This window comes from Gorilla gorilla, chromosome 3 (genome assembly GCF_029281585.2).
Source record: "Gorilla gorilla gorilla isolate KB3781 chromosome 3, NHGRI_mGorGor1-v2.1_pri, whole genome shotgun sequence".
In the NCBI taxonomy this organism is placed as follows: Eukaryota; Metazoa; Chordata; class Mammalia; order Primates; family Hominidae; genus Gorilla; species Gorilla gorilla.
This window is the reverse complement of record NC_073227.2, coordinates 118,443,474-118,455,928: the sequence shown is the minus strand read 5'-3', so window position 1 is coordinate 118,455,928 and position 12,455 is coordinate 118,443,474. Positions and strand designations below refer to the sequence as shown.

The 12,455-nt window shown below is 36.1% G+C and overlaps 1 protein-coding gene across 3 annotated transcripts in view; it reads left to right on the top strand.

Moving 5' to 3' along the window:
• Positions 1 to 4,002: 4,002 nt before the first annotated feature.
• The window catches only part of STPG2 (sperm tail PG-rich repeat containing 2), a 672,078-nt gene continuing 663,625 nt past the window's right edge, over positions 4,003 to 12,455 (top strand). For 2 of the 3 annotated variants that reach the window (XM_063705437.1, XM_063705438.1), the window contains exon 1: positions 4,027 to 4,461. In XM_063705437.1, the coding sequence (XP_063561507.1) occupies positions 4,353 to 4,461 (109 nt within the window). In that variant the 5' untranslated portion in view covers positions 4,027 to 4,352. Of the gene's footprint in view, positions 4,462 to 12,455 lie in introns of all 3 variants that reach the window. The other variant, XM_063705439.1, reaches the window with a different exon arrangement.

Below are 12,455 nucleotides of genomic sequence, written 5' to 3'. Positions count from 1 at the left end.
AGTATTTGCTGGTTGGGATAATACTTTATTGATTTTAATTTTTAAGGTATTTTTTATTATATTAAAATAGTATTCTTCAAATTCCATTAAATGTAGAATTATCATTACAAATAGCTCTTTGATTTTATCAAATGCTTTTTCTTTTTTTTTTTTTTTCACTTTGGGAGGCCTAGGTAGGAGGATCACTCAACTGTCCTTTCTTCATCTATTGATATGAACACATATTATTTTCTTTGATAATTTATTAATGTAGAAGATTATGTAGTGGTTTTCTAAAACTGAATTATCCAGGCAATTAGAGAATTTACTTATTTGGTCTTAATATATTATCATACAAAAGCATTGCTAGATTCTGTTTGCTATTGTTTCATTTTATTTGTTAGATACATATTTATGGTAGAGATTGATTGTATTATTCTTTTTTGGTGGATTCTTGAACATGTTTTAGTATTAAAGTTATATACATTCATGAATAAAATGGAAGGAATTCTTTATAATATGGAATATTTTAAATAACATTGGAATTATCTCTTTTTTAAGTTATGTAAGACTTAGTTGTAATTTTCATCTGGTATTCATGCCTGTTTTTTAGGTAAAATTTTATTTCAGAAAAGTTTTAGATTTTTAGAAAAATTATAAAGTACAGAGAGAAACCCAATCTATAACCCATAGAGAGTTTCTGCTATTTGCTCCTATAGCAGGCAGGAGTTTGAGATTACAGTGAACTATAATGGTACCATGGTATTCCAGCCTGAAAGACAAAGCAAGACCCTGTCTTCAAAAAAAATTTTTTTGTGTGTATGTGTAGATGGAATTAGCAATAGGAAGAAACAATGAAGCAATATTAATACATTGTTATTAACTAAACTCCATACTTTATTTGGATTTCTTTAGTTTTTACCCAATATGCTTTTTCTCTTCTTCATTGCAGCCAACATATTCAGTATTGAGTCAGTTTAATTTCTTGGACCTTATTCTTGTTCAAGCTTCATTTTGAAGTTTATTCTGGTATAAGCCAGCAGGGAGAAATGGAAAGAACCTAAATTTTGAACTCCAATAAATCTTAGCTCAAACAAAAATTCCATCTATGGAATTACTAATACAGTAAAATGGTTATATAGTGTGGTTAATTAGCATTAAAACTTTTGGAGGAATTGAGAAATGCTGAACCAAATTATTTCATATTTATATGTAATTATAATTCTGTGTTAACATATTAATTTTTTTAGTATACTAATTCGACTATTGAAGAAATATTTACAATAAGAGATTATGAAAAAGATTCATTTTTCTCATTAAAAAATATTTTCCAATCTTGAAATACTGTGTACCATTCTCATTACTGAACCACAAGGAGGAAATAATAGCTGGGAAATATAGAGAGTAGCCACAGTCATCAAGGAAATAGAAATTTTCATACTATTTGAATTGTTTGAAAAGGAAATTCAAACAATATTCTTTTTTTTTTAAATTATACTTTAAGTTCTAGGATACATGTGCACAACGTGCAGTTTTGTTACATATGTATACATGTGCCATGTTGGTGTGCTGCACCCATTAACTCGTCATTTACTTTAGGTATATCTCCTAATGCTATCCCTCCCCGCTTCCCCTACCCCACGACAGGCCCTGGTGTGTGATGTTCCCCCTCCTGTGTCCAAGTGTTCTCATAAACAATTTTCTTTTAAGACAGGGTCTTGCTTTGTCTTCCAGGCTGGAGTATGGTGGTACCATCATAGCTTGCTGTAATCTCAAATTCCTACTTGGCTAATTTTTAATTAAAAAAAATTTTTGTGTGTGTGCAGGTGGAATCTCCCTATGTTGCTCAGGCTGGTCTTGAACTTCTGGCCTCAAGCAATCCTCCTGCCTGGGCCTCCCAAAGTGCTAGGATTAAGGATTACAGGTGTGAACCACTGCACCTGGCCTCATAGAAACTTTTAAAAGAAAGATTTTTTTTGTTAAGAATGCAGAATTTTGAAAGACCAATTATTATCAAATTATGAAGAGTATATAGGTTGCACTTCAGTGTGTAATATTTAGGTAGGATCTGGCCAGAAGACCCACAAACACTGGAGTCCTGCCATTGATCAGCTACCCATCTCTGTGAAGTCCTTGAGGAAAAAGCATTCACTCAGGAGGCAGGCAAGGTAAATAAACAGTGTTTTCCTAGCTGGTACTCAGTTAGAAACTCTCCCTTAGAGGTCTGCAAATGAGCTAGGAAGGGTGCTATGAAGAACTCCCTTTGTCTAAGTTAGGTTACATTCAATGGCTGAAAATCAAATCAGACACAAAGCATATAAAGCCAGCTTTACCATTTCCATTTCCAATCTCCAGAAATATGTATATTCAAGCAAAGAGTAATGTAGACTACTGCAGACAGAATGGCCAGACAGGGCTTGAAATTCTGCATCAATGCTTACGGCAACCATGGCCTAGACCTGAGTATGCAGTTTGGGTTGATATCCTTGTTTGGATCATCAAGGGCAAATGATGTCCTTAAGGACATAGCGGGCAAATTTACAAGCACCACTGGATTATCATACACAGCACATGAATTTTTCTCTTTCATCTCTGTGACTCTAATATGTCATAGTAAATATCTAGATCTTCTGAATGGGTATAGGTGGCAGCTTGGAAAATAAGGTTAAAACAACGTTGAGAGAATTATGAGGGTTTCTGACAGAATGCAGGGAGAATCGAAGTTGGTGAGATGTTTCCAAAATATTGCAATATTCATTTTCCTACCATTAAAAAAAATCTTTGCCACCTCTCGTTTTGGATTATACGTCTCTTTCCCCATTAGAGAGAGAACACCTGAGGGCAGGGACTTTCTTATGCCTTTGTATCCTCATAACTTAGCAGGGATGGAACCTACAGTATATGCCAATTCGTGTTTTTTAAGTGCATAAATAATTTAGCTAGCTATTGAACAGAAAAAAAGGTATTACAGATACATCCTTGAGAAGCATATAGCCTCGCAAGGAGAGGGTTCCGACATATATGGCACAATGAAGCCACAGTAAATGTTGCACAGGATTGAGTGGCAAATCGTGTATTACAGAGTATGAAAACTATAAAAACTTGTAGTAGGAACAAATTAACGTACTGTAGATCATTTGGAGGTGAGGTATGATCAAGGTAGGATTTGTCTAAGCCTCTGAGGATATTTAGAATCTGGACAGAATTCTTGCTAGAAAAAACAGCCTGCGAGAAGCAGAGGTGGATTCTGACATAGATTCCTTAAGCCCCAAGGACAAGCTAGGTTTCTTTTGCCCCAGGTTCAGACCCATTGGTTTGGTGGGGTGGACTGGGCTTTTTCAGTGCCTTCGCTTTGCTTTATAAATATTGATGAATCAGTATTGTGGTTGCCTGGCATCCGACAAAAGCGGCAGCTTTCAGTCACTTCCACGGCTTCAGTTGGTGAGCTTTTCGCCTCCTTGCCTGGTGTCCTCATTTCTTTTTTTTTTTTTTTTTTCTTTTTTACCCTTACCTTCTTTGTGATTTTTTTTTCTGGGTTCTCCATTTCTTGTCACTGCCCTGAGCCCTGGGTTTGTCTTAGCAGTTTGGACTATCTACAGGTTAAGATCAGAGGTGCCTTTTCTCTGTGAGTACGAGTGGGGCTGCAGTAGAAGCGGGGGAGAGCTTGCGGAACCCCAAGCTCTCTGCTTCACGCTACTGCATTTTTCTTTACTAGGTTCTGTTGAGTCGGGAAGCAGATCAAGGTCAAGTGAGTCCTCACCCTTCCTAACGCGTTTTCTAAGGTTCTTCTGCACACTTAAAAAAGTTCGGGACCTAAGTAGTTACCGGGACCCCAAGAGCTACGAGGTTTAGGCCTGCCTTCTTCAAGGCGCGCCGGGTTCCGGGTAGAGAAAGCCGGGAAAGGGTGGCGGCTCAGTGCGCATGCTCCGAGGGCTCGGCCCAGGAAGGCACCTCCACTTCGCTACCTAGAGACTGGGCCCGCCTCCTCCCCAGAGACTGGGCCCGCCTCCTCCCCAGGCTTCCGGGCGGAGAGAAGTGGGCGGAGTCAGGGCCGGAAGCACCGGGGCGAGCGTCTAATCCCTAATGCCCAATTTTGGTGGCGTGCACCTGGCAAACTGCTGATTGTGTGGGACGTCTAATCTCTAGTCGCTCACCCCTCTACTTTACCACAGAGCTAGAAATCGATTTGAGGAAATCTGATATCAATGAGCGGGCGGGGAGACAACCCCACCCCTAATTTCCCTGTTTACGGAAGTTCTGTCCCGGCCTCCTCAGACTGGTGTCGGCTTCCTTTTTCTCCACACCTCTAGCCGCCTTGTTTTTATCGTTTTCGGCACCTGCCCTTCCCCAGCGCCCCCACCACCCGGAGCACTATGTATGATCGGGCTCCCCGCCTGCTCAAATTGGCTGAAGGTGGCAGCACTGAGGCCCATGTGGGTCCTGGATCCTACCAGGTACCTTTCCTGAAGCAGCAGGCGACAGGTAAGATGTAGGGAGAGGCAGAGCTCCTGTGACAGGCATCCTATCTTCAGCCTGCTCCGCTTCTGCATGCTTGTGAGTTAAACATAGAGCGGAATAGTACCATTTTGTAAACATAACAAAACATGAAGTAGGCAGGGAAAACACTATACTTTTATTTTACAGATGAGACTGATAGTATCACTTGTCCCATTTCAAAAGGCTGGTGAGCATATGGCTAGGACTTTTGATTCCACAATAGTTGTCTACATCCTACTTTTGATTGTGCAGTTTAGGTCTAGGATTTTGATTTCCTGGCTGTGTTGACATAATATATGAGTCTCCAAATCCTGTGCCCTTACCTCCCGCTGTCTCGTTGCTTTGTAATACTGCCTGCATCACATCTTTCCTCCCATTAACCAGAGACATTTATTTACTAAGATGTAGCTTATATTTCTATTTTGCAGTATTATTTAAAGATAGTTCCGTTTTTTTTTCAGACAGATTTTTCTGACCGTCCTCATCTCTTTTAACACACTTCAGGGGAGCCCCTTTTCTCCACATTCTGTAAAGAAAAATTATATTTTTGACCAGTGGAGTGGGGATGGATAATTTAAATAATATTTGCTCTCCTCGTTTGTTTGCAGTTAGTGACTTAGTCAAAAATAAATACATCAATTTTGCTTTCTACTTTTTCTATTCTGATGATTTTCTGGAGCTTAATACCGTCCAAATGATAGTTTTTCTTAACCTATATTTTCCCCATACCTACACTATGTATTTTCAAGCAAATGCCAGGATCCATTATTCTGTTACATAACTGATCAGATAAGGAAAGGTTTAGGTTTCTTGGGGTGGAGTACAAATTTGACTTCTGTCAGTGTTTCACATGTTGAATTGTACTGCTTCACAGCATCTGGTATCACTATTCTTGCAGCTTATTCTATCTTTATTTTAATGGAGTTGGGCATTATAAGCATTAATTCCCCTAACAATGGCTGACAATGACCCCCTATGACACTTTGCAATCCTTAATTTTGACATAACTGACCACTTTATTCTTGGAAACACTTCTTTCCAAAATGTAACATCATTTTCTCCTGTTTTTTTTTCCCCCCCCAACTACTGTCTTGGAAGAGTGTCTGGAACATGATTGGGACCTAATAAACATTTGTTAAATGCCGAATCAGGGCATCATCTTCTCCCCCTCTCCAAGCAGTCCTTCATGGCCTTCTTTAAATGTTTTTATGTTTCTTGTTGATGAAAAGAGTCAAACTCTGTAAAATATTTTAAGAGATTTATTCCGAGCCAAATATGAGTGACCATGGCCTGTGACACAGCCCTCAGGAGGTCCTGAGAACATGTGCCCAAGGTGGTTGGGGTACAGCTTGGCTTTATGTATTTCAGGGAGGCATGAGTTATTAATCAAGTACACCTAATAAATACATTGGCTTTGTTCAGAAAGGCGGGACAACTCAAAGTGGGGGCTTCCAGGCTATAGGTAAATTTAAACATTTTCTGGTTGACAATTGGTTGAGTCTATCTGAAGACTGGCATCAAAAGAAATGTTCAGGTTAAGATACAGGATTGTGGAGACCAAGTTTTGTTGTGCAGAGGAAACTCTCAGATAGCAGACTTAAGAGAGAGGGAGCAGGTTGTAAAATGCTTCTTATCAGACCTAAAAGAGTGCCTGGCTCTTAGTTGATTATCTCCTGGATCTGGAAAGGAAGGAAAACGAAGGGGAAAGGGTATTCTCTATAGAGTGTTGATTTTTCCCACAAGAGACTTTGCAGGGCAATTTCAAGGTATGGCAAGGAAATATATTTTTAGGTAAAACATTTTGATTTTTTTTCCTTGTCTCATAATGTTATGCCAGAGTCAGATTGGAAAGTAAGCCACTATATATAGGATTAAATAAAATCCATCTGATAAGAATGTATAGTTTGTAGGGCGTGACTCCCTAGACCCCTTAGATAGGAATTTGGGCAAAATTAAAAAAAAAATCAGAGCTTAGTCCTCATTTGACACATCTTTAAATGTTTATATACTGTACTTCCAATCCTTTGCTTGTTACTTTTCTCGTATGTACTTTCTCATTTGCTATCCATATTCTGATTCTGATGACTCCCAGAAGGAAATCTTAAGAGATACAGGTGATTTATGTCTCTAAGGTGAGCTTTCTCCTAATCTTTCGGCTTTCAACACTGCCAATCACTTTCGTTTGTTTTTCTTTTCTTTTTAATTTTTTTTTTTTGTTGCTGTTGATGTCCTTGAGTCATAACCAGTTACTTTTTTGAACATCTCTACCTAGATGGTCTCTGGTATCTGAAGTTTTAAGTGTCTGAGCTCATAATTTTTTCCAGCAATACTGGTTCCTTTTAAGATTTTTTTCCAGCAATACTGGTTCCTTTTTAAAAATTCCCTATTAGTCTATAATAAACTTTAAGTTTTGGAATTATTCTGGACTCTTTTCTCCCTCACTACTCATGTTGATCATTAACACCTAATGATTCTATCTTCTCAGTGCCTGTTTGATTAGTTCCTCTTTTCCATTTAGCTGTCCTTGACTTAGTTCAAGCTCTCATTATTTCTATTTTGAATTAAACGTATAAAATATTACTTGTTTTTCCTTATTTCAGTCTTCAATCCATCTTCTATCTTGTGGCAAGAGTGATCTTTCTAAGATATATTACATTATTTGTGAAAAAAAAATCCTTTGTAATATCAAGGTTAATGTCTAAACTCCTTAACATTGTTTATAATGTTCTTCATGTTCTGGGCCCTGACCTCATCTCCCACACCTCCACCTCCACCTGACCTACATTTCAGCAATTTCAACTTTACAGTTTTCCTAAGTTCATGCTCACTCACCTCTGTGCCTCTGTATCTGCTGATACATTTGCCCAGTATACTGTTTTCTTTCTTCACTTGGCTAATTCGTATTTATTCTTTGAGATTCAGCTAAAGTGAAGTTGTTCACTGACTACTCTTTCTCAGGTTTTTCTTCTCTGACTCCTTAATGACCTTTATAGCACTTTGATTCTATATTGTAATTAATGTTAACTTATCTGGCAGACCCACTAAAATGTGAGCTGCTTGAGGGCAATAACCACGATCTTTACTCCATTATTCCTAGTTTTTAGCTGAATACCATAACACAGAAGTTCAAAAACAAACAGTAATCTTGAAATAAAATTAAAATATAATGAGCCACATATAGCATAATTTAAAACTCTTGTAACTTGTAACTTTGCTTAGAAGTAAGGAGCGTGTGGTAAAACCCTTTTACTGTTTTATAGGATAGTGTCTTGTTGATCTATGAGATAAAGTAGGAAATTCCATGCTGGGGAAATTTGAGCAGCTGCATCCTATACATTTTGTTTTGGCAATACTAAGAATATGCTGATAATCAATAGAAGGAACAGATATCTCTTTAGTGATTTCTCTGCTGGATTCTCTGAAAGATAATTTAAAAGTAGCTACCATCTCTTTCCTAGGTACAAACTACCTCACCTACCTTTAGGACCAGTAACACGTTGGACTATGCGGAAGTGTACAATTATTTCAGCTAAGGGTCAGGTTCATTTTATGGAGTATGATGTGAGAAGAACAGATGTAGGGACTTTATATAACTTACTTGTTATTTTGAATTTCACAAGAGGAAAAGACCTTAGAGCCTTAGATACAGATACTCTTTATTTCCAACCGTTCTCTCCTAACTGCTGTTCTCCCACTGTCCCCTCACTGTAGCCTGCTTGGCCAGGCCAGTCCTTCAGGGTATTGTCTCTACATTTTCCCCAGGAAATTCTTTTTACCTTAATTGAAACTCGATTTCCTTGGCTGTAGGCCATTTGATCAGGGAGAATCTCTTCTACCCAGGAATTTCAACCTGAAGGGACAGGACTAAGCTGCTTTTCTTTCTGCTTTCATGAGGTAGGAGAGAGTGGATACTCAAATTCGAGATTAGTGAGAGCTATGCCTGAATTTCTTAAGATTACCTGAGAAGCAAACATCTCTTATTAAAGTAAATATTCCCCAGAGACAACCAGCCTAGTATAATGTGATAAAAACATACTCCTTTTACTAATGTGACTACTCCTGGCATTATCGTGCCAAGGAGCATTTCATTGCTTTTTGGCTTATTTATGTAATAAATATTAGCTGTATATCAGTTATATCTATTGGTTCTCTATTAGTTAGCTAAGCTGGGTGACATCATCTCCTAAAAATATTCTTTCCCAGATTTCTTTTTTGGTGGGGGAGTGGTTAGCTTTATCTGCCACAGAAGGATAAGCTGGCTATGGTCTCATACCTGTGCCTATGTGCTTATTGCCAACAATGATAATTTTTTCTTATTTGCCTATCAGAATATAGCTGCATCAGGGAATGCAATCTATCTTTTTCAAAGTTTAGATAATAATATGTATGTGATTGCTGTATATGTTGTTGTCCTGAAGATGAGTACATATTTCAAAGATCTAATTACTGCTTATATGTGAAAAATGCCGTTTTCTTTGTTTTGTGGCTGTAGTTGTGACTATAGAATTGGTCCTTTAATCACATACTGCCCACCTTCTTTCTCAGCGTAGACTTTTATTGCTTCATACCAGTTTGATTTATCTTCCTCTGTTGGTGCCTCAAACTCAATATATCCCGAACTGAACTCATTTCTTTCTTCTCAAATCTCCTCTTCTATACACTTAATTTCTTCTTTCTGTCAGTTTGATTTATAATTTGTAGTTAGCACTTCACTTGTCAATATATCCGTATGTCCCATATCAAACTCTACCATCTCTAATTCCCCAGAACACTCTTCTATATTTTATACTTTAATTATTGGCAGTGCTTTTTGTAGCATAATTGTCTATTTGTCAGGCTTACCCACTACTTGAGGGCAGAGTTTTATCTTATTCATTATTTTACCCTCACTGCCTATCATACATGCATGTCTCCCATACATAATAAAACATTCACTATTACAGAATGGATAACTAGTTTAGAATATCATTTGTTAATTGGTCACCCTCACTGTAAACATTAGGCACACAGCTATGAATAAATAAACAGGTAAGTTCCTTCTCTCATGGAGTGTATCATTATAAACATTTAAATTTTTTGTAGTTTTACTTGTGCTCAATATTTCTCATATACTTTTATTGACAAAAGATTCTATATAATTAATTTTGGAAAACTTCAATGAAGATTTTATGAGTACCAGCTTTCTTGATTCTCTTTATTGCCCAATTATTTCATATATATGTATACTCTACCATTAATAATATTAATAATATGTTGAGTACATGGCTAGTGTATTTGTTTTTAACTTTTATATGAATTTCAGTACTCTGCAACTAATTTTACATTTGTTTAAGGTAGATTCATTTAGGGGCCCTGCTGTGTTCTGATGCCAACTACCTCAGAAGTAGCCTGGGTTTCACTTTCTTAGTTTTCATATTTATCTCAGATTACCTTAGTGTTCATATGAACCTAAACTTAAAACCCTTTTATTGTGAGATAGAATACTTACATAGAAAATCACATAAAATATAAATGTAGACCTTAAAAAGAAGATATTCAGTTAAAAAATAGATCTGCCATCAGTGGGAAGAGGAAAACAAAAACAAAAAGCAAAAGAAAACAGAAATAGAACATTGCCAAAATTTTCTTTTTGGCCTTTTTTATTTCAATGTTTTCCTTCTCCCCTACAGTTAAACACTATCCTGATTATTATGGTAATAACTTCCTTGCTTTTCTTTATGAATTGTTAAATACCATTGATGAAATGACCCCTTTATCATTATGAAGTATGTCTTTTATCCCTGTTATTCCTTGTTCTAAAGCCAGCTTTGTCTGATTTTAATATAGGCACTCCAGCTTTTTGGATTCGTGGATGCATGTTATAACTTTTTCCATCCTTTTAATTTCTGTTTTTATGTCTTAAGAGAGTTTCTTATAGACAGCATAAAGTTTGGTCTTACTTTTTTATTCTGTCTGACAATCTCCGCCTTTTAACTGAGGTGTTTAGAACTTTTATAGTTAATTTCACTATCAGTATCTTCGGGTTTTAATATACTCTTTTGCTATTTGCTTTCCATTTATCTCATCTGTTCTTTTTCCTTTTTCCCTACTTTTGTTGCAGGAATAAAGGTTTTTAAAAAATAATTCTTTTCTTATGTCCACTATTGGCTTATTTGCTATACCTCTCGTTTTATTTTTAAGTGGTTGCCTAGGGTTTACAATATGTATTTCTAATTTATTACAGTCTACCTTCAAATAATATTGTACCACTTCATATATAGTAAATAAGCCTCACAAAGTATGCTTCCATTTCTCCCAGCTCACCCTTTGTCCTATTGTGGTTGTACATTTTACTTCTACATCTGCTATAATGCCTCAACAAATTGAGACTATTTTTTGCTTTAAGCAATTGCAGACAGTCCTTTACTTATGATGATTCAACTTACATTTTTTTTAAATTTTGCACAATGGTGTGAAAGTAATATGCATTCAGTAGAAACCAAACTTCCAGTACCCACACAACCATTCTATTTTTCACTTTCAGTACAGTATTCAATAAATTACATAAGATATTCAACATTTTATTATAAAACAGTCTTTATGTTAGGTACTTTTCCCCAATGTTAAGCTAATGTAAGTGTTCTGAGCATGTTAAGCTAAACTAATCTATGCTATTATAGGTTACGTATATTACATGCAGTTTCAATTTACGATATTTTCAAATTACAATGATTTTATTGGGAAGTAACTCCATCACAAGTCAAGGAGCACCTTATTTTTTAAAGGGATTAAGAATTGAGAAAAAATGTATTTTATTAATCCACAAACATTTGTTATTATTTCCATCCAGTGTAATTTTCGTTTTGTAAGTTTGATTTGGGTCTTTTTTGTATCTTCCCTTTATCTTCTCATCATGTTCATCTTTTCTCTACCTTGTTGAATATATAAAGAATATTTATAATAGATTATATATAGTATTCTTGTCTGCTAATTCCACCTTTTCATTTCTCAATCTATTTCTTTTCATTGACTTTTCTCCTCTTTATGGGTCATATTTTCCTGACTCTTGAAAGTACACTCTCTGGTAATTTGTATGATTCATTTTATATGTAGTTTGAGTGTGTATGTGTGTGTATTTATATATGTATTTGGAATGAAATCTGGTTCTTGTTCTCTGGCTATTTACCCTGAGTAAGTAGAATGTTTCATTGGTGTCCTGAATTTCTCAGCTCTACCAGACAACTGTTGCCTTTTCAAAATGAACCTTGGCTTACTTTTAAGGATTTCTGGTCTTGTGGTCTTTGTAACTTATTTGAAGGTCAGTCTGCCGTCTTTCCTCCCTTTCCCTTCCTTTTACCTTTCCCTCTCCTCTTCCCTTCTTCTCTGATTTGGGATAACCAGCTAAAACCATGAGTCACTAAATTAACACCTTGAATTTTACATCATCCATGAAGTTTTTCCTGATCATCTCAATGTGGATGAGAACTTCTCTTCTTTCTGAATTTGCATGTGTCTTCCATTATGGCATTAGAGATGTTTTTCCTTTTTTAAAATTATTTCAATACTTTTCTTAATGCTTCAAGATATTACTTTTTTATAGGTAAGATCTATATTTTTCTCACCTCTTTTATATTGCAATACCTAACACAAATAAATAATTCTTGACATTGGTTGCATTTTAATACATGTGGGCCTCAAAAGAAACACATTATTTTATTTTAAATAGAGTATCTTTTATTATTAGTCCAGATTAGCAAGATTTTTACTATATTGATTATCACCATACATTCTTACAGTAGCACACATTTTCCTTTAGTACACAAGATTTAGTGTAAAAGTTTTGAGTCTTCACTTGCATTCTTTTATTACCTGTTTGAATATAGCTGCTGCTCTATTCTCTCCCATCTCTTATTTGATATCCACATTGCTTAAACACTAGTAATTTTTCCAATACAGATCTTGAATTTTTTAGAATCAGTTTTTCACTAGAGTGTTCAAGT